This window comes from Anser cygnoides, chromosome 2 (genome assembly GCF_040182565.1).
Source record: "Anser cygnoides isolate HZ-2024a breed goose chromosome 2, Taihu_goose_T2T_genome, whole genome shotgun sequence".
Taxonomy (NCBI): Eukaryota; Metazoa; Chordata; class Aves; order Anseriformes; family Anatidae; genus Anser; species Anser cygnoides.
Window position 1 is genome coordinate 125247026 of NC_089874.1, and position 21432 is coordinate 125268457.

Consider the following 21432-nt stretch of genomic DNA (forward strand, 5'->3'; position numbering starts at 1 on the left):
CATGGCACTGCAAATGCTGTAAAAGAATATTATATAGTCAAATCTCTAAGCAGAAATTCTAAGCAAATTTATTCTAATGCCAGAGATATTCAAATAGGCTGAAAGAACAAAATTTCTATATGTAATACTGAGAAAACATATACTCGATACACATTTGCTCAAAAAAGGTAATTGTCCCCGCAGAAATTTTTCTCCCAAATTCAAGTCTGCTGTTGGAAAACTCACCTCCGTGACAGTCTAAATATAAGGAAAATAGAATATATTCACTTTGCCTTCTCATTATTTAAAATCTTTAAAATGACTGGAATTTGAGTATTTCATCTATTCCCCTAATTCAGCTTGCACCATAGAGGAACAGAAGAGACACAGGAAAAAGGAGGTATAACAGACCTAGACGAAAAGAATTACTTCACTTGTGAAGAAAGAATCTTGGCTTACTTCCAGCAACTTTTGGATATTTGTTTTGGAAAACTTTTGGATAACGTTGATTACATGAGTTTTTCAGAATAACATCTTAAAGGATACACAAAATTTTCAGTACTTTGGACAAAAGCATTCAGAAATACTTTTCTCTAAGTTCCAATTAGACAATATGATTCTGATCTAATATTTTGATTACAAACAATTTTTTTTATCATCCTGTCAATACCTCAAGGCAATCGGATAAGAGTATCTTTACACGATACTATATTCTTAGCAGTACTTGGAATATCGTTCACTTATAACATTCTCTTGAAGAGCTGTATTAGCAGTATATTGAGAATAAGTCTGTCTACAAAAGCCAGTGCTATCAAACTCTTAAAATTTAGTTAAAAAAATCTAGGAAGTACAGAAGCACATTCCATAGATATGATTCAAGCCCCTCTATTTTGGGGAGAAATGTGTAGCTAGAACCCAGATTAATTCAGTTGTTTGAAAACCACACTGCAGTACGTATATAATTTACAGTCAGCTGGATTCCACAACTTGTGACATTTTAATATTCCATTTTGATTTAAAAAATATTTATTTGCTAAATAATGCTTGCAGTAGTTGACATTTGCTAAGTTTCCATGGCAAGCAGAAATTAAAGAGTCACTTTTTTAAATGAGAAGGGTTTCCATTTGTCTGTCCACATTTTTGTCAACATTTAATTTTAAATATATTTAGTCATTCAGATACCTTTCTGAAATGAGTCTGGTGTCTCATAGTCCTCTGTCACTTCATTCTCTAATTCTCCGAGCAAGTCATCTGTTGCAGGAGCTTCAAAAGTTTCTCCATGTGTTTCTTCCTTCTCTTGCCACTGTTCATTTACGCTTTCATCTACATCTTCATGTCTCTCTCCTAATTGAGAATACAGATTGTTAGAGAATACACAATCATTGATAAATTCTGCTACAAGCAAATAGCTTTCAACACACATTGTGTTTTCCAAGTACTCCCAACAGAGAGGGGCACAAACGGCTTGTCTGACCCTTACCATAGTATAAAACTAAGGTATCTGCGCTGACTCACCACTGCCTTCATTAGTCACGAAGAGAAAACAGTAAAAAACAAACAACTGTTTGACCATTCTTGCACTTTACAGAGCATTTCTAGGAAATTCTTGTTAACTGACTGATTTGAGCTACTGCTGCCAAATGTCTCTGAAAAAAAGGGCCACAAATCCAAGATTTGAATTTTTCAAAAAATTTTTTTGAAATTACTAAGTATTTGCTTAGAATGTTCTGTGCAGACAAAAGTACGTTGAGTGCACACCAAAAACAGACTATGAAATTTCTCTTGCTTATGTCAAGATTTATAAATTCATCAGTGATTTTTAAGCATTAATGCATTACCAGGCTCAGAATGGATAGCTTCATGAAGAACAGGCTGAATATCCTCTTCCAATTCTACATCAGCATTCTTGTGCTCTAAAAGGATTATAAATTGCAATGAAGGTAAGTGCAAGAATCTAAACACTAGTTCAAGGCTTGCAGCTTTTAGTAGTCTCCATAAATTCTTTACTCCATTCCATAAAGTTCTCTAGAAATTTACTTGGTGAATCTCTGCAACTCATGTAATTATAAATATAATTTGGTTTTGTTTACTGTCCAACATAGAACATGTTGCATCATTACATTAAATCATCCTGAAGACCAATTAGAAGAATTTATCTACAGTGGATTTTCTGCATATAACTTTTTCTTAGTGGCAGTAACATTAATAATTTCAGGTACCTAACCAAACCACAAATTCTCTTTGGAGTAATTACTTTACTGATACTTTCCTCCATTACTTTCCTACAATTTAGATTGCAGCACTAACTTGTCATTTTTGACAACAGAATGTCATTTACAGAAGAGGGGTTTTATTCGTTTCAGAAATAGGGAAAATAAACACTAAGATTACAATAGCAAGGTCTCCTCCTCACAATTCATAGTAGAATAAATCCAAAACTGATTTCAGGGACAAGTTATCATCATATAAAACACGAGCCCAAAACATAACAGGAATTTGTACTAGGAGTTGCATTCATATAAATGTCCTGAAATTAACATTGAGAAACTGGCAAAAAACAATCCTGTTGCATTTTCAAACGAAGTACCAAAATGTTTGTTAAAAAAAGTTACGAAAAATGAAATTACATAATATACATTATAATAACTTAAGTAATTCAAATTCTATATTCTATTTTATTAACCATATGCTCCACATTTGTGGGTTATTGTGTCATGTACAAAAACAGGTAATCACCAAATAGGATAAGCCTCTTCCATGAACTGGAAAAAGATATGTTTTGAGTAATATTAAAATGCAAATTGTTTATCTGAAAGCTGGCACATAAAAAATATTTTCTCTTGAATTCCTCTTGAACCCAATAAATTTTAATATTTTTAAGGTGTATTTTAACATTTACTTTTTCAGAACTAAAAGCTATACTTACCGTGTTTTTTATATACTACTGTTTTAGTAGAAAAGTGAATATTCAAATAAGCTTACCAAATGATTTAAATTTTTTGGTTTAACTTAAAATACAGAATGCAAAATTACTGGAATTGAAAAAAAAAACTTTCCTATTATCAGATGGCTTCAGAAACTGAGAAAAGTTCTACTACTCAAACTACAAAATAAAAGTCATTTAAAAGGAATGGCTGCTGTACAGCTACGTTTATGTTCTTCCTTTTTTTCTTCACCAAAGGAGAACGATTTTACAATTTTTTATATATAGCATTATTCTATAATATCATTATTATTCTTAGGTGGAGAATCTGCTGTTATTCTGACTGTGTATACTGCTGCTTATGTATCAAAATCACAACCGTACACCCACAGAAAATTATTCTGCTGTGACATAGTTCCAAGAGAACTGACAAGAGTGCCTTCTATAAACTTTTAATGGCCGGTGATTTATATAAAGCTATTAACAGTCACTCCAGTTAAATGTTATAGTGTATAAACACAAAGTGATAAAAGATTTAATATTCTACCCAAAGAAATAAAAAAAATAATTTGCATGCTGAGAAACAGAATCATAATTCAAATGAAATATCATGTCTCGTTTCTTCTGTGGCTTATGAGAAACCTTACCTGATTTGACAAATGACTGTTCATCAGGCTGAATGCTCTCCTCGGATTCTGGTGATGTTGACTGTTCTGGGACAGATCTTTCTTTTAGGCCTGCATTTTTTAGTCATAAAGTTAACTTTAGGCTTTTCTGATTTGATTCAAATATAAATTAAGAAAGTTGTTTCACATATATCAGCGACAACAAAAGTTAAAATTAACAATAAATACTTCACTTGAAGGAATTAATTGTAACTACAGGGCTGTCCTGATATATAACATACACAAAGACTAAAGTGTACTGAGATAGTAATCAAGCATATGTTTTGAAGTCAGACACACAATGGGAAAAAAACTGGACACAAATTTAAGCATCTGTCTTTAATTCATTGTAACTGAACAAATTACTGTGCTATTCTCAAGTTCCATTCCATTTCCAGAAGATAATCGGGCAGCAGGTTTTTCTCACTATTTTTCTATTTGGGAAAAAGTGCTTCACGTAATCACTTTTCTATTTTATGAATAACCAATTTTAAATGTGCACTGCTTATAATATGTTTTCTTAAGTTAAATCTTAGAAGATCATATAAATAGAACTGTAGTCTCTTCAAAATTGGCTAATTTCTTCTGACACCTAAGTTATTGCAGATGGAGTTCCTCCACTAAGTTGCTTACTATCTATGCCACTGAGTTTTTCTAGACCAGGTGCCATGGAGAGGGGGGAAAAAAAAAAAAAAAATCAATAACAGCAAGGACCAATACCAAGGTAAGAGAGAAAGAAAGATGATTCGTATCCTTCTTAGAAAAACACCTGTTCAGGATTAAGCAGGTCATTAATCATGATTTACTGTCCTAGTTACAGGAAGTACATTGAAATGCTTGAAAGATTATGCCACGTCTCAAGAGATTATACCCTCAAGAAAGAATGTATTGGTGTTAGCCTAATCATCCGCTCAAACATCGTTTAGGAAGGATTAAGGCAAGAAAGGTTCAGACTAGATCTAATAAAAAAACTTTTTGCCCCCATGAGGACAGTCAACTCAGCAGGCTGTACAGAGGTTGTGCATTCACATGGTGGAGCTTTTAAGTACCACACTGGGCAACACCCAAAGCAACCTGGCCTTATCTCTGAGCTGATCCTGTTTTTGAGCAAGAATAACAGAACAAGGACCTCCTAAAGTCCCTTCAAAACTGAATGCTCCTATGATCATTTTTCCTGGATTTGCATTTGGAGTTCCAAGGTCAATTAAGGTAAAACTACTTTCTTAAATAAAGGAACTCGGACACACACCACCTCAAACAAACTAGTTTATCAAGACTTGTATGCACAGAACTCAATATAATATTATTTTAAAAAGCAGAGGCTACACAAAAATGAACACTCTTCCACTGCTAATGCTCATGTAAAAGTAACTTTATGTGGAACAATATAAGTATTATATTTTAAATCAGTAAAGTTTTAAAAATATTATCATCAGGTCTCTACTGGAGTCAAATATATCTCTGTACAAAATGGAGTGGTATGTCTCCAAACAACTTTGTGTAAACTAGTAAGATCTTATTATCTTGCACCATAAGAAGCACATATATTTATTCCATTATCCTATACAATGGGAACAGGAAAAAAAAGAATTAAAAGAACAAATCCTACTACTTACATTTTTTAAAATATCTAAAATTGTTTAAATCACATTATGTAATTGACTATTACAGTAGTTAAGCTGTATCTAAAAGCACTATAATTAAGAGTCTTACAGACTCTTGTTGACACCAGAATTTACACCTGTTTTTTAACCAACTTTCTGCCACGTCATAAAAAAATCCAAAATATTATTGCAGTAATATTAAAGGCTACAAGAGTAGTAAGTTACTTCCTTCCTTCTACAATCATCTCTAAATACAAAGAAAAAAGCAGTTCCTTATTTTAGCCACTGTTTCAGACTTCAGAATCTGGAAGACTAGAAACAGACACCCTACTTCCACAAATGCTGTTTACTTCCTTTATACATACAGCTCTTCAAATACATTCTCATATCTTCTGAAAACTCACGTGTCCAAATTCAGACAACTTGCACAGCTTCAGTGATGAATGAATTTGGTATTAAAAAGACATATTTCACAATCAATTAGCATTTAGGGTGTATAAAAGGAAAGAAAGGACTAGTGAGAATATTTCTTCATTTTTGCTTGCACGTTTTTCAATTTTGTTTTCATGCTTTATGTACATCTACTGTGTGTTTTTATCACTGATTCCTGTTCAGTCCTGTTGAGTATGTAACAGTCATTTGTGTTTTACAAGATACTATTTTCTCTGATCTTTTTATCAAAATGAAGTTGCGCTCAGTTTTTACTTGTGTTGACCTTTTTGAGCTTACATTGTAACTTGCCATGTTAAATTGAACAACAATATTTCATTGAGATATACAAAAGCACAAAAGATATCTGGGGAAAAAAATCCATTTACTGCGTAGCTATCTGTACAGCCCGAAGTACTACTCAAACAAAATGTTCTTTGAAAAAGCAACTTATTTAGAACCAGATAAACTTGGTCACACAGTTGGTCATATCTTGGCTCATAGATACGAAAATATAGTAATTAGGTAACTCATTCTAAATTTCACTCCTAGACTGTCATATTAGGGAAGAAAATAAAAGTGATGTGCATTTAGCACTGTGTCACTATTCTCGAGAAGTGCGATCTGAATACTCCTTCATCAAACGTGTATTAACACCTAATAAAGCACAGATGACTAATCATAACCATCATGACTGAGACCTAAAAAAGAACACTCACTATACAAGTGCATTTATTAAATCATTTCGTCAAGATTTCACTAAGCACTATAATGTTCACAACACACACCCCTTCTTTTCCTTCCTTCTTCACACATACAAATGTTTAGAACATAGCACAGTATATCAACTCTGTCAATTGTAACAGCTGGAATCTTAAGTTACTGTATTATTTTCTACAGCTTTCATCTGAACTATTTTTTTTTTTATTATTTAAAAAAAAAGTCTGATTGCATGTTTTACTTCTAGGGATCAAAGTATTTTACAGACGTGTGCTATACCAACTGCCTGACATAAGTGTATTGTCAACAGTTATATAGAAAATTTAAGCAGAACGAAGAAAAGAATATAGGAATTAACCTCCAGGACTTTAATCTCACACCACACCCATATGCATACACCCATGATCATCTTCACTTATTAGTTTTGTTTTCTTTAGAACAGTAATTCAGTATTACAATAAGAAATCTTCAACTTTCATTACAAATTGTTCTGAATCTTGTGTACTTTTATTGTAGAATTATTATTTCAGCATACTAAACACCATACTAAACACCATTATTTATCTAGTAAAATTAGAAAATACTCCTTCCCTTATATAAATTTGTAAGCAAGTATAGATTACTGAAATATATGTCTCAAGAAACGTTTTGTAACTTTGCTTACTCTATTGAGACTGCTGGATAAATCATTCTTTAGTGCTAAAATAGAAGCTTGCTTACAGAAGTATCATGTACTTAGTAAGTGTTGTTGGAAGAAATTAATAGTTGCAAAAAAATAAACCAAAAAACACAAGCTGTTCTCTAAGTTCAACCAGAACACAATAATAGTAGCAAATCATTCTTCTTGAAATGTGATTGGAATCCAACAGCACCCATCAGAAAAGAAACAAGTGGCCTAATAGTATTCGTTACCAGAAACTTGGAAAAATTGAGTTAACTGAAAAATGACAATGAATCAAGTTTTCAGACCTAACAGTAATAAAGAAAGAAAGAACAAATGAACAGCAGAATATATTGTCACAGGATCAACAAAAACTTGTTCTAACACAAGTCTCATAAATCAACACAACGCAGAAGTTGGTCTGACTGTCTGGGTATAAAGCAGTCTTCTCAGTCCACTTCAAGAAACTAAGTTTAGCAGAGAATAATTTACACTTAACAGATAAGTTCCTACGACAATATGTTCCGTCAATGCTCCTCTTGGTTGTTTTTGTCACTCTGTGTGTCCAGATAATCCTCTTAATATTGCTTTTAAACTTGCATTTGATACACAACATTACAATTTCAGTCAGGCATATTAACATATGTACATATTTGAGTTTCACAGCAGACATTTTTGCATTGTGTTTATAATGCCAGTACATGCTTAACAATTTTCAAAAAATATATAACTTTTGTTCACACATTTCCAAAAAGCCTTAGTTTTTTCTTATTGCCATATTCACCACACTCTATAAATAAATTGCATTTCTCATTCTTCAGTCTGTTCTTAGTTAGCACAATCAGAACTCAGTTTACTTCTTTTCTTTCTTGTCTGTCTTTATGGAGCTTTCAGAATTTTTGGATGGATTTTTAACCATCTTTTTTGTTTCTTTGTCTTTTCCCACCTGAATAGTGCTATCCTTTTCACCGGCTGATTTTTTTGTCGTCTCCTTGGATTTTACATTTTTGTCTAGGCTTTTTTCCTTTTCCTTTCCTCTGTCTCTTTTAACCTTGTCAGACTCTCTCTTTAATTTATTCGTATCAACAGCTTTCTTGTCCTTTCGATCAGCGGCATCTTTTCCTTTCCTGGCTTTCTTTTTTTCTTCCTCATCTTTCGTTTCCTCCTTCTTGGATTCCTGCTTCTGCTTTAATTTCTTGAGTGGTTCTTTAATTGCTTCTTTTACTTTTTTTTTTCAGTTAAAAAAGAGGAAATGTTCAGTAAGAGAACCATTCTTAGATCAAAGAACGTATTTTATGAGCAACAATTTAAAAGCTTTGATCATCTTCACACTTAATGCTTGTTAGATGCCAATTTAAACTTGTATATATGTACACATTTTTAAGATTTAACCAATTTAAACAAATTAGTTTTGACTTCTGACCTCACACCATGCAGCCAGACAATAGCCTCTGCTTAATATTATGGCATTCAAACGAAGCATTAATCTAGGGAAAAAACATGCCTCCAGTACCTTTCTGTTAACCAGCTTCTGTAGAATGCTAAAAACAGCTTTGTCTGTGAGCCTGAAAATCACTACAGATTTTGAATCTGACAATGGTATGAACATTGTAGGGTCTGGAAATGTCAAGACCACGACCAAAAGATACTTTTTTCACAATTTTATCAACTTCCTAAGATAATAAATGACGTTGTTATAACAGAAAAGTATACAACATCATTACATTATTGCTTATTAATCCTTACATTATTGCTTCAGATTAGTCCAAGACTTTAGTATCTTAAGTATATATTTCACAAAACTAAAATACAAGTACAAAATAGTTAAAAAGAAATAATGTCCTGGTGAATCAAATCAACTCCAAAATAGATGTTCAACTTCATTTCACCACATTCAATGAAATCAAACTAAACGGTAATCAATTTGTACATTTTTATTTTCTATATATGGTGTTAATAGCAATCTTTGTTGTTTGTTTTTTAGTCTTTTGGAGTTGCATCTCCTGTGCTTATTGTCTCTATTTCAACTAAATTAGATATCCAGCTGGGACACTGTATCTAGATAATGCATCAGCAGAATAGTCAAAACAGCATTCTTCTTGAAACTAGGAAGTTCCATATTGACTTCCACTTGACTCAGTTTTGAAAACCATTGTCAGTACCTGCAGCATTCCCCAGAACAAAGAATTTTTAATGTTCAACAAAATTTAGAAATAAATACACTAAATACAAATATTACAGATTTAATGGAAGTAGTAATACTCCCAGATTGATTGAAAAAGAAATATTTTGTATATAAAATAGTTGATCTATATTTGATATATTTATTTATATAATATTTTTAAATTTTTATTCATTTTTTTCAGAGAAAGAGTCAAAGTAGAGAGCAGGAAAATGATATTTCTCTTGCAATAACTGCCTGTATAACACCTGTGTAATGTTTTCTATACAGTGAACAATGACACAGCTCACTAAAAGGAATAACATATTTCCTTCCAACTGTTTCCTGGCATAAAGCATTTGGAAATTATCACAACATTTCTTCATTCTCATATCAAACACCTTAGCAAAATAATTCAAAACACTGGAATGAGTTGTTAAATGACATTTATTAAGCTCTTGGAAACACACAATTTGCCAAAAAAGTCAAAAAAGTCATAGCAAGCACAATGTGGAACAAATGCTAAAAACTGCAACTCGCATGCAAAGACGCTAAGAAAGTCACATTCATACAAGCATGATAGTTTCCCCCAGCATTTTGTTTCTAATAAGACTTTATATTATAAGCAACCTGCATTTCTTACATACTGATAGAAAATCAAAATAAAACAAAAAAACATAGAAATCTAAATGTCTTTAATGCAACAAAGACTGTATTCTTTGTATAGCACCAAGCTGTGGCAAGGTAACTCAGCACCTCCAAAAAGTTAAGCACCTGAAGTACATCTAGTAGTTTGGTGTTTTGCTCAGGTTAATTAGCTTTTTGTCTTTGTTGCACTGAATACCTTTAGGTTTTTATGTCTTGGTCACACAGCAATGTAATTATAAATAAATATATGCCTTAAATTGGTTGCTACTTTAAGCTTTTAAAAAATTTATGAAGATCATCACTGCAACTGATTCTGCATATCTTATTAAAGGGAAAGTTTTTGAACTTTACCTAAATTTCTCCTCCCGTAAGAAATAAAGTAGACTATTTAAATATAACCATGAGCAGAAATTAATGCAATCAAGTCCGATTACAATAATGTAAAAGTATAGATAGTATCATGAATTCATGAAAAATAACAGAGGATTTGGCAGTGACCAAAATAGAATACTTGTAATCCAAACACGACAACTGTTGTAAAAAAAAATCTAAAAAAATCTGGTTTGGAAAGCACTGCCATTAAATGACAATAAATGGTTAAAAAAGTTACTGAAAAATGGGAAGGATAATTGTTTGCTGCACCATTAGAAAACATAGCCAACACAGCTAGTATTAGTAAACATTATAACCTGCAATCTGTGTTTGCAACGTGCATGCATTTCAGACATTATCTGCAGAAAGTTCCACACAGAAGAATTTTAAAGTACCTTTGACTTTAGTTTTTTTCTTGGCTACCCCTCCTGGCTCCTCACCTGATTTGTTGCAAAATGGAAATAGGTTACATACAAATCTGTGATGTTCGAATTTGACAAAAAAATAAATCAAATTTGCTATATAAAAAGTTACCTGTACATAGCACACCACAATGCTATGGAGAGACATCAAATGTTAGCTCATTAAGAATAAAGCATCTTCAGTACCAAAAACAACACAGGTTGTCGATGTAAGGCTCAAGCAAAGTACCACATCACCATATGCATGCTACTTAAGATGCTTCATAACTTCTCAGAGCTAGCTCAGTTCTCTCCAAATAGTATAGTGCCATGTAATTATGACCAATATCCCAGATGATTTCTCTGCTAGGCATTGTACCAGTTCTCTCTCAGACCCACTAAACTTATATTTCTATGCAGTTTTTACACATATTTAATAAACACATCAACTCAAGATATCTTCAAGCACGTATGTACTGTACCTTAAAAAGAGATTTTTTTTCTTACAATGTGTTACACAAAACCGATTAAAATAAAATTGACAATTAAAATGGAAACTCTGGAATGTATAGAGAAAAGGAGGTCAGATTATCTCCTTGATATCACAATAGTAATGATGTATGTTCAGTTTTACTTTATTTTCGTTTCTAGTTCTAGTGGTCTGGATCCGCTTTATCCAATGGAAATACATGCTTTAGCAAAATGTGTCTTTTGGAATATGGCAATATATTGCTCAAATTCAAAAATGCAGTTGCCATTTTCCTTCAGTCAAAATACTTGCTGCTTTACTTAAGACTATTTAAGACTTTTATTAAAAAATAAACCTTACTCTCCAGTCAAAGGCAGGTGCTGCAAGATGCTGACTGCTTTCTTTTGCCATTGCCGTTAACAGAAATTGAGGTCATTCAGCTTGTTGTGGAACTAGGCACAAAGCACATAGGAGAGGCATGAACGGTACAAAAGCCTTCTCCAAAATATAAAGCAATTAGCGGTTGTATCTTTCTAAAACCATTAAAGAGACTGGATTATCGTGCTGATGTGGATTAAGATCTAAATCCAATAAAGCATATGAATAATACGAAAGTCTTGTTGAGTTCTTGCCTCACAGATTACCATCACTGCTGAAGTACAGCGTTCTATCTCAAAAAAAAGTTATTCAACCTTATTAATTCTAAGCAGCAGGCACATATAACAATAATAAAACAATTTCCTTATATAGAAGGAAGAATAGACTCACACATTCTTACACAGCAGCATCAATGAAAATAATAATAATAATAATAAAAGCTGCTCGGCTAAGCAGCACAAAGCCATATTTAAAGCCCCAGACCCTCCCCTATTTGCACAGTTGGAAAGTGTTCCTGCATTTTTTAGGATAATAATAGTACAAGCATGTCTTGACAGGGGAAAAAGTTACTATGCCTGGTATACACAAAAATATCATACAGATATTTGAAATGATTTTTAAATAAAAGTATATGCATTATGTTGAAAAGCAGATTATAAAATATCCTGTTCAGCAATTATTGATATTTAATTTGTAAAATACTCAGGCAGGCTGTAATTTCTTTAAATATACTTTTTATACAATGTTAAGACTCAGCAAGCTAATAATGCCTTACATAACTATGCAAATTGCATATTTTAACATAATATGAATATACTTATTTACAATATTTTGAACTTTATTGTTTATGTAAAAATAATAAGTCATAAATCATGCTATATCTTCATTTCCATCTGAATCCCTACAATGACTACAAGATCAGTAAGTCTCATTTGTGAAACAAACAGCCTGAAGCAAGAAATGAATGCAAAACACTTAGCTTTTCCAAGTCAGCAATGTGATTCCAGGGAGCACGTGGAAAATTCTGGCACCTAAGTAAAATCATTAGCAGAGATGGATTCTCTTAACAGTCTCAGGGCATACAAACCAACGTGCAGAACTTTAAGAATCACATAACTGAACTTATGGACCTTCCTTCTAAGTTATAATTTAAATATCTGATTTTTTTTTTTGAGTTACTGTTTAAGTTCCTCTTTTTTCCACTTATTCCTATATTATAAAGGTCCTGTGTTGACTATAGAAAAGAAATAAAAACATTTATAAGCACATATAAAAGAATGCAACAATTGCTACTATTTGAGATAATGTATTAAAAGGACATTTCAAAGATAATATATTTTGATATATTACCAATATTTTCCAAATATGTTTTAAAAAGTCAAACTACAACTTAAGTATTCTTGTCAAAGTGGATATTTTTACATAATAGTTAACAGTAGATAAATTCGTGTCTTCACTGATTCTTTAAAACTTAGAATATTACAAAGCACTCTAATTCTGCAACAAAATCCAGCTGAGGAAAAAAGGGGAAACTTTTCTTTCATAAAAATAAAAAAAAATTTTCATAAAAATTTTCCAGAACAAATTCCACATGAGAAACCTGAAGTTTCTTCTTGTATACGTCAGTTATATTAGGCATTTAATACTACTGAAAACTTTAATAACATCTCTATGCAAAAGGCTTTGAAATACAAATTCCTATAAAATAATTTCACTACAACATCTACCTGAAAAAAAAAAAAAAACTTTAAACCTGCAGCATCATGCAGCAATTGTAGGCTGATTTAAAGTTGACTGTCCACTCACATTTGAAAAAGAGGCTATGTCACATTTACTACGGAAAGTATACGGTCAAAGTTAGCACTAAACAGCTATCAAACTACCCTACACTGTAACCTGTGTAAAGTCTGGGTAATAGAACAGAAAGTCTCAAGCTTTATCCATTACAGCTTGCGTTCTGACTCTTCCCATAACTCATAAGGTCTCATCAAATGTGAAAACACAAAGAATAGAATTTAATTTTATTCCACGAGTTAGATTTTTAATTTTTTTTTTTTGTACACAAAGCCTGCCTGACCACACAGAATATTATCAAGAGATGTTAAAATCGCAGAACTCAAAAAGTAAAAATAAATCTGTAAGCCAGAACTGTTATCAGACTGCTTTTTAGTCCCCTTCTTTTATTTACTGTCTCCAGAAGAACTGCAAGTCAGAAAAAAATATTATTGTTTGAATATGCACCTGCAAATGCCTGCAGTATTTATAATATACTACATGGGATATACAAGTTCTTCTGCCAAACCAAATGGCTCGCTGACAAGAAGGCTAGCACATACTTACCTTATATTGATTTTTTTTTTTTTTTTATTCATTATCTGTATGCAGACTGCCAGGCATACCAAAGCCTGTAACCCTCCCAAATACAAACCAGCTTTTTAATTCCCACAACTGGCACAAGAATTGAAACGGAACAATAGATTCTCAGTAAGTTACTTTAAAATGCCATGCTTAACTGCCTGATTTTAGAAGGGAAATCCAAATGAGACACAAAGGACAGAAAGCAGTTTCTTCTCTGTCACAGACATGAACGTATCTTGCATCTTGTATAAGACATAAGAAACCAACAAACAAGTTTTTTGTCTTGATTAACTTCAGCTTGAAGAATTTATCCTACCTGACTATATGAAATAAGAGTATTTATTTCATGCTTCTGTTTCATCATTATGAGAGCTGCTTACCTGATTGCAATTCAAAAAGGAAAATAGTATAGATCTGTCCATAATAGCTGAACTGCACACAGCAGCTTTCAAATGTTGTCAAATTCAAATCAAATCATGTTTACAATACAGGTGTTTTCTTTTCCTATGTATTAACTATTATGAACTAAAATGAAAATCCTCCTAATGTTTCAATGCATTCTTTTACCTCTCCATACAACTAACTGTAACTCATGAATAACCGTCATAAAAATTTAATTTCTTCTAAGGCCAGTCACTGGAGACACTGGTAATACAAGATTAGCATACTATAAAACCTACAGGTGACAAACATCATTCATCAACCTTGAAACAAAAAATTGAACAAGTTCTCAAAAAGCTGATTTTTGAAAAAAAAGTACTGGCAAACATTGCTGCCATTATTTCAACAGATATGCAACATTTTCCCGCTTATTCTTTGTGATTTTAAGTTATTTTACATGCATTGTGTTTTTTTGTTGTTGCTGATGTTTTATTTCACCCCATGTAAATTACCCTCTTACTTTTAAATTAAAAATTGTTGAAGGTGGTCACAGAAATCCAGGGTTCAGACCTTCTTTATGCTATTTCAGTTATTTCAGACTTAGGGGTACTAAGTTTTTTTTTTTATTCCTTACAATTTATTTACATTAGTATCACATTAAAACGAGCAACAGCTTACGCTACTAAGGTTAGTGCAGTATTTTGTTCAAAACATGTAAACCTCTGCTGAAGACTGGCAGTTAAAATATCAAACATTTACCAACACTAGAAAAGAGCAACACAAAGCATCCCACGTACTTCTTAAAATGGTGACAAAGCTAAAAGACTAACTTTAGTCACAGACATTTCCTTGTGTAGCTTTGTAAAATTTACTTTAAGTGATCTCCAAGGAATGTGAAAGTGGCTAATGAAAAATGTTTTCCATTTCACATAAATGATTAAATTTTCATTCTTAAGTAGCTGTGAAAACTGGCAATTTCCTATTATTACATTACACATTGTATTTTCCTCACGAAAACATTTATTTGCTTTTACTCCTATTTTAGAAGTCTTAAAAACTGTAGGTACAAAGCAGCAGCTTTGCTTCTTAAATTATTTTAATTCTTAAGCACTTTAAGTTCTTTGGATTTCAGTTCAAACATTAATTTACTGACTGTATTTTACATAACTGATAGTCACCCCAAAGCAAACTAAAAATTGACGTTTCAACTTCCTCAACAAATATCAAACGCATGCTGTTGACTTAGAAGCAACAGCTGAGATATATTCATTTTTTCCTTGACTATTTGTATGTTATATTCAGCTTAACTTTTTGGCTGTTAAATTGCTTTTGTTTATTTATTTTGAAAATTGCCATCTGGTATAACTGAAGACTCATCTATATATTATTACCACTCTTACTGGTCCACTTCTGTCTTATTACAATTCTTACTGCTTTTGTTTGTTTATTTTGAAAATTGCCATGCTGTTAATAATTGAAGGCTCATCTAGATCTTACTACCACTCTTACTGGTCAGTGATGCATGCAGTAACAATAATTATATGTGATTCACTAAAATCAAAAGTCTTCATCTTAAACTCCAGGAGAGCTTTGACCAATCTTGAAGCAATGCTCATCACCAGTGAGTGTTTGATTGTATATTCAGCAGGAACTAGCACAGGCAAGAGCTAGGACTTCTGAAAAACCTACATTCTAGAAACTAAATACTCTAGAATTCATCTACAGTTCTTTTTTTTTTTCCCCCCACACATTTAATAGAATCAACAAGGAACTTCCCTACTAACTCAGAACTCTGCCTGCATTTCACCTCATTAAGCTCAAGTTGACGTAAGTAATTGTATACTGTTATAACTATGCCCTATTTCAGTATTTGCAACTTTTTTCACGGTTAAGTACTCTCTCTCCCTATTTCACATGAACCTTCATCAGATTATCAACATATATTTCAACTATTTGGTTTAAATTCCATGATACCCAATTTTCATAAAAATCAGTTTTTTTCTTTGCCTTATCCTTCATATATCCCATAGTAAAAAGATTAAAATTATGCATTATTTACTTTCTGATACTGTAATCCACAAATATTTCAAAGAACATGGCTTATGTTCTTATGGCTCTACTTATATGTAAGTCTTAGGTGGCAGACTTTAAAAAAACAGTGCTTTTTTAAACTCTTAACTTGCTTAACACTAACACTATTTATAACTTTTTCAAAGACTGAGAAGAACCTTCTTGTAGCTAGGTGCTTTAATTATAATGTTAGTTTTTGAAAGACGTTAAATAGCTTTAAAATTGCCATGCTGAAGCAAGTGAAAATTAATTTGATTTTAAAAAGAGGTTGAAATTTCAGCTTGCATCCAATACAGTTACAATTTGAGCATAAACTTTATATGGGAAACGGACACAAATGTAAACATAGCAGGCATCTCTATAAACACTATATTAATAATAATATGAATATACACTACTCTTGTATTAAAATTACAGCTCAGTTTCAGCTTTTAGGACTTGATGAAAATTGCAGAATATAGTTACAGACTACCCTTTCTATACCAGTAGCTTTATGATAGCAGATGGAACTCATGCACCTTTATTGTACACTCGTACAGTATTTTTGAAACAACTGTCACAAGTTTCATTAAAAGGGTTGAAATCTGAGTTAAGTTCTTGAACTTTGCAAGGAATAGAAGACATTACATTTTAATTTCTAATTAATCTTTAATACATTCAACATTACATACGAAACATACAATCACAGCTTACCACTTCCACAAAAGGCCCACCTTAAAAGAAAATCAAATTCAGAATAGCCTCTGCAGTGTGATTGTGATTGTTATTAAAAAAATAATGAAAACTTAGTTTGAAAACAGACAAATCAGGGGGGAATAAGACCATATAATGACATATCTTCTGAATGCAATAGATGTTAGCTAGCTTAGAAATAAATCTCAGTAAAGTTTTTCAGCACTTTTAGATAAAAGTGCTTTTATTTAAACAAGTAAAAAGTATCTATCTGAGAAATGAGTGAATCATAAAATTATTTATTAAAATTATATTTCACAAGAGAATTATCATTGTTATGTCCACATTAAGGATTAACATATAAATATGTATTTACATAATGCAGTCATGCCAGAATACTTTACAATCAAAGCAGTTACAAAATGCTTCAGTTAACGTTTTGTAGAAAGACAAATGTTACAGTGTTAACAGTAGAGGTTATTACACTTAGTTTTGTAAGTTTTGTGCACAAAGTGCACAAATTAAAGCACATACACAAGCCAACTACACAACTGCAGACACGTTTTATTCTACATATTTACACAACTGCGTAGTATTTGTCTTCCTGTCACAAAAATGGAAAAGTCGCTGAAAGGCTTTCAACTACCAAATCTACGTTGCATGGCTGACTTTAGTTCAGTATTTATAGTGTCCATTTTCCTCAATGCCAGAAATTCCTGTCATATTAAGACTGATGATTTCATGGACATTTTTGAAGGCCAATCGAATTAGTCTTTCAGTCATTGGTTCTGTAAATCCAAAATAACACAAGTCTTTTTTCCCTGAACCCCTTCATTCTGTGACGTACCATCAACATCATCTGCAGCTTCGCTCTCTTCTTCTTCTAGTATTTCAAAAGGAGTCAATACATCATAGAGAAATGAGAGAAAGCCATAAAACCAATCAGAGCTTTCCTCTGCTAAAATATTAAGGACTTCCTCAAGGGAATCAATATTTTCATTACTGCCATCTTTGGTCAGGCCTACACAAGAATAGAGGAAAGAGAAAAAAAGGACAGCAGTTAGGTGGAAAGAGGAAACTGTAAAAGGAGGATCTGTGAAAGACAACTCATGTCACAGACAGCAGTCTTTATAGGAGAGCTATTTAGGAAATAGAAAGATGTTAGGCAAGTTTAATCTTTCAAAGTACAGGCTATAATTTGGACAATAAACATGCACAATATTAAGCCAAAATACTAAAATTGAAGGGAGCTTTGCTATTGTTCTTAATCTTAAAACCAAATTAGTCTATATTCAGTTTTCTTACTGTAGTATTTACTTTCAGAAAGGTTTTATACAGTAAGATTTATGAATCCTACACTACTTCGCATCATCAAATTTGCATTTGTGTTTTTTAAACCATTATGTTCAAACCTCAGAGGTTTGCAATAGATAACTGAGAAAAATATTTAAAAGGAAACAATAACCAAATCTCGTCACAGACATACTATTAAGCATTACGTTTACTCTGTCATGCACAATTTTGATTTTGCTTAAGAGTGAGGACTGATTGCTAGGAGTGGGGGTCATGTTTCTTTTTTTATTTGTTTGGTTCTTTTTTTTTTTTTTGAACATGCTTCTCAATTGTTTTTTCTATGACCTACATTCAACACGGTATGCGTGATCCTCAGGAATTAATTCCAAATTTCAGAATATATAGAAAAACAGAAAACTAGATAAAACAAAGTATCCAGTATAAAGGGAGATGAGCTTATTATTTTTTTTTTTTGTTTGGAATCCTTATGAGTTGCTACACAGAAAATCTGAAGTAGACTCAAGATGACTACAGTAGAGATGAGCAGAGCAGTGAAGAGCAAGCTTGTCATTTCTGATATTTAAGACCAAGACTTGCCATCTTGAGCTACAAGACGCACTAATCTAACTGGCATTTGAAATCCAAAGGCAGGATTAATGTTTGTTGTTGTTTTGTTGTTTTTGTTGTTGTTTTGTTTCTTTAAATAAAATTTTTGCAGTTACTAAATAATAACATTTCAACTTTTCCATTCAGGGAAAAGTACAACAGAATGATTAAGCAATGATAAATACCAGTAATTGGTAAGCTTTAAAGCAGGAGAGGGGGGAACTTTCCCTACTTCTAACCAGAACAAACCTTCGTTTGTGTTGGAAGGTAGAGCAGAAAAGTGGACTAAGGGAGAAGACAGATTGTTGAGACATAAAATTAAGTGAACATGTTGCACATGCAGACTACAAAGCAAGATTAGGTGCAGGTTAATGAAACATTCAGGATAGAGAAGTTTATAGCAGACATTTAACATATTTCAGCATATTTTTCTTACAGCACATAGTGAAAGTATCAATGATAATTCTGAGGGAACTTCCAAGTCCATGATGTTCCACATCCTTGTACCTGGATGTCCAGAACCTCTACTTGAGTGACCAGCCATTCTCTTTAATTTTTCACTGGATAGCCCAAAAGGCTTAAAAATGACAGATTGAATCCAGGAGGCAATCAACGTTTTATAAATATCCCTCTCCAACTTCTTCCATGGCTTAGTTCTATAAAAATTAAATTTTATAGACTTAACTTTATATACGGTAGTCAGACATCATTCTAATTTGTTTTCAAACTTTGGACCAAATGACACAAACCCATTAACCAAGGTATACATACACTGAAGAATGAAATTTCAATTTAAGAATAAAAACTTGAATCTAAAAAAAAAACGAAGTTATAAACACTAAATTACAAAATATTTGTATAGCTCTATTTTTATTGGAATCTGGCATCAAAAAGAAAAACAAAACCACACAGATTTTAGATAGAATTTCTGTAAACATGTGAATAACCATACAGCAGCTCCTATTCTTGTCCTAAGTCAAGAAGAAGGCTCTTGGACATTTAAATTTGTGAAATATAACATGGAGTATACCAGCATATTTTCTCTGAAAATGATTAATAGGACACCAAAGGGAACCACAGAAACTGTGAGGGATCTTACATTCCTTTTGGAAAAACAAAAACAAAAAAACCCACCTCAACAACAACATAAATGAAACCCAAACCCTTTCTTTATAACTCTTTACAAAACCTATCCAAGATGCGTATGACGACTTTTATATTTAGAAGAAAAAACTTCAGCCTGAGCTATGGAAAATAACACTATTTCATACATTCTTTTTTCTTTCCTAGAAAGAGTTGAAATTAAAAAAAACAGTAATCCATATTCAAGCTATTTTTCTCTTTAATGACACCCAACTTCTGGCAAACCAGCTAGGGATTGCCTACATTTTTCATTCCTATAATTGAGAATAACTACTTAAAATAAAATTCATAGGCAAACACAAACATGGTAGGTACCACCTGAAACTGGTGACCAAAAAAAAAACCACACCCTGCCCTACAAGGTGGCCTTAACATGCCAATCCAGTGACTTATAAGAAACAATTGCTTTATTTCAGAAGTCTAAACATTGCCAATCAAGTCAAACACAGATCTAGGAAATCAAAATCTTTATCTATTCAACAGTATTAATGCAACCACTTGCAGGTTGATACATTTATTTATCAAGAGAAAAAAAGTCCATCTGCTCCTTCAAACACCTATTCTAGGAGAATGAGCATATGTAAGACTTTAAAATTTGAAGATGCTACAATAGAACATGATAAAAAACAGAGAAGGATATGAAAATTATCCTGAATAAATGAACCATGTATAAACAAAAACCTCTTAATTTCTACTATCTCATCACATTTTCTGAATGTTCAATCTTTGTATGATTACTTGTAAGTGTATATGTATTTTTTAATATTATTACTTTTACTATAGGCAAGCTGGAAGAAATGGTTTGTAGATGCTCATACTCCGTTTACTTCCCTTTGTTCACTGATACACCAGGTTAATGCACCCCCCCCTTTGCGTTTTCTGCAACTGCAGTGCAAAAATTGTACTAACGACTGCAGTTATTTAAGTAGAATTTCTCAGAAGATTGTTACTTGTTGAAAAGAAGTGAGGTATTAAAAATAGCTCCAAGGATTCAGACAGACATTGGTGCTCCCTATACATATATATATATATATATTTTGGTAATACTACTAAAGCCACTGTTTCTCTACACTGAGCTAAAGGGAATACAGAGATACGACACTCCTCCTGTCAGGAAAACCAAAGTTTTTAGAAGTTCAAAAGACTATTTTATCTTTCCTAGTTAAGAGGACAATTTCCTTCAAAGAACGATCAAAGCGTGGTAGACAAAAAGTGGGAAGAAAATTACTGATAACAGAAGCCTTCAAAGGAGCAGGTTAAGAAGCCTCTCTTGCAGTCGCCAAAAGGAAATCAGTAAATAGATCCTTACAAATACCTGTGAAATAGGAAGAACCTACAAGACAACTGTAGACTAGCTTCAATAGTTTTTTTTCCATAATGCCTGTAGGTTCCTTCACATAAGGAAAGCATATGCATTTCAACCCCAGGTAAGTTTTTAAAAATGAATACAAAACTAACTCAACAAATATTTGAGTTTGGCTGATTGGATTTTCAGTTGT

General features: G+C 32.3%; 1 protein-coding gene across 9 annotated transcripts in view; it reads right to left on the reverse strand.

The window, feature by feature from the left end:
• Positions 1–21432, reverse strand: part of ASPH (aspartate beta-hydroxylase) — a 115350-nt gene that overhangs the window by 72629 nt on the left and 21289 nt on the right. For 8 of the 9 annotated variants that reach the window (XM_048061642.2, XM_066993025.1, XM_048061640.2 and 5 more), the window contains 3 exons: positions 3550–3639; positions 1818–1892; positions 1162–1323 (listed from right to left, as the gene is read on the reverse strand). In XM_048061642.2, the coding sequence (XP_047917599.2) occupies positions 1162–1323; positions 1818–1892; positions 3550–3639 (327 nt within the window). Of the gene's footprint in view, positions 1–1161; positions 1324–1817; positions 1893–3549; positions 3640–8071; positions 8206–10557; positions 10603–11392; positions 17913–21432 lie in introns of those variants that run through there. The other variant, XR_010829699.1, reaches the window with a different exon arrangement.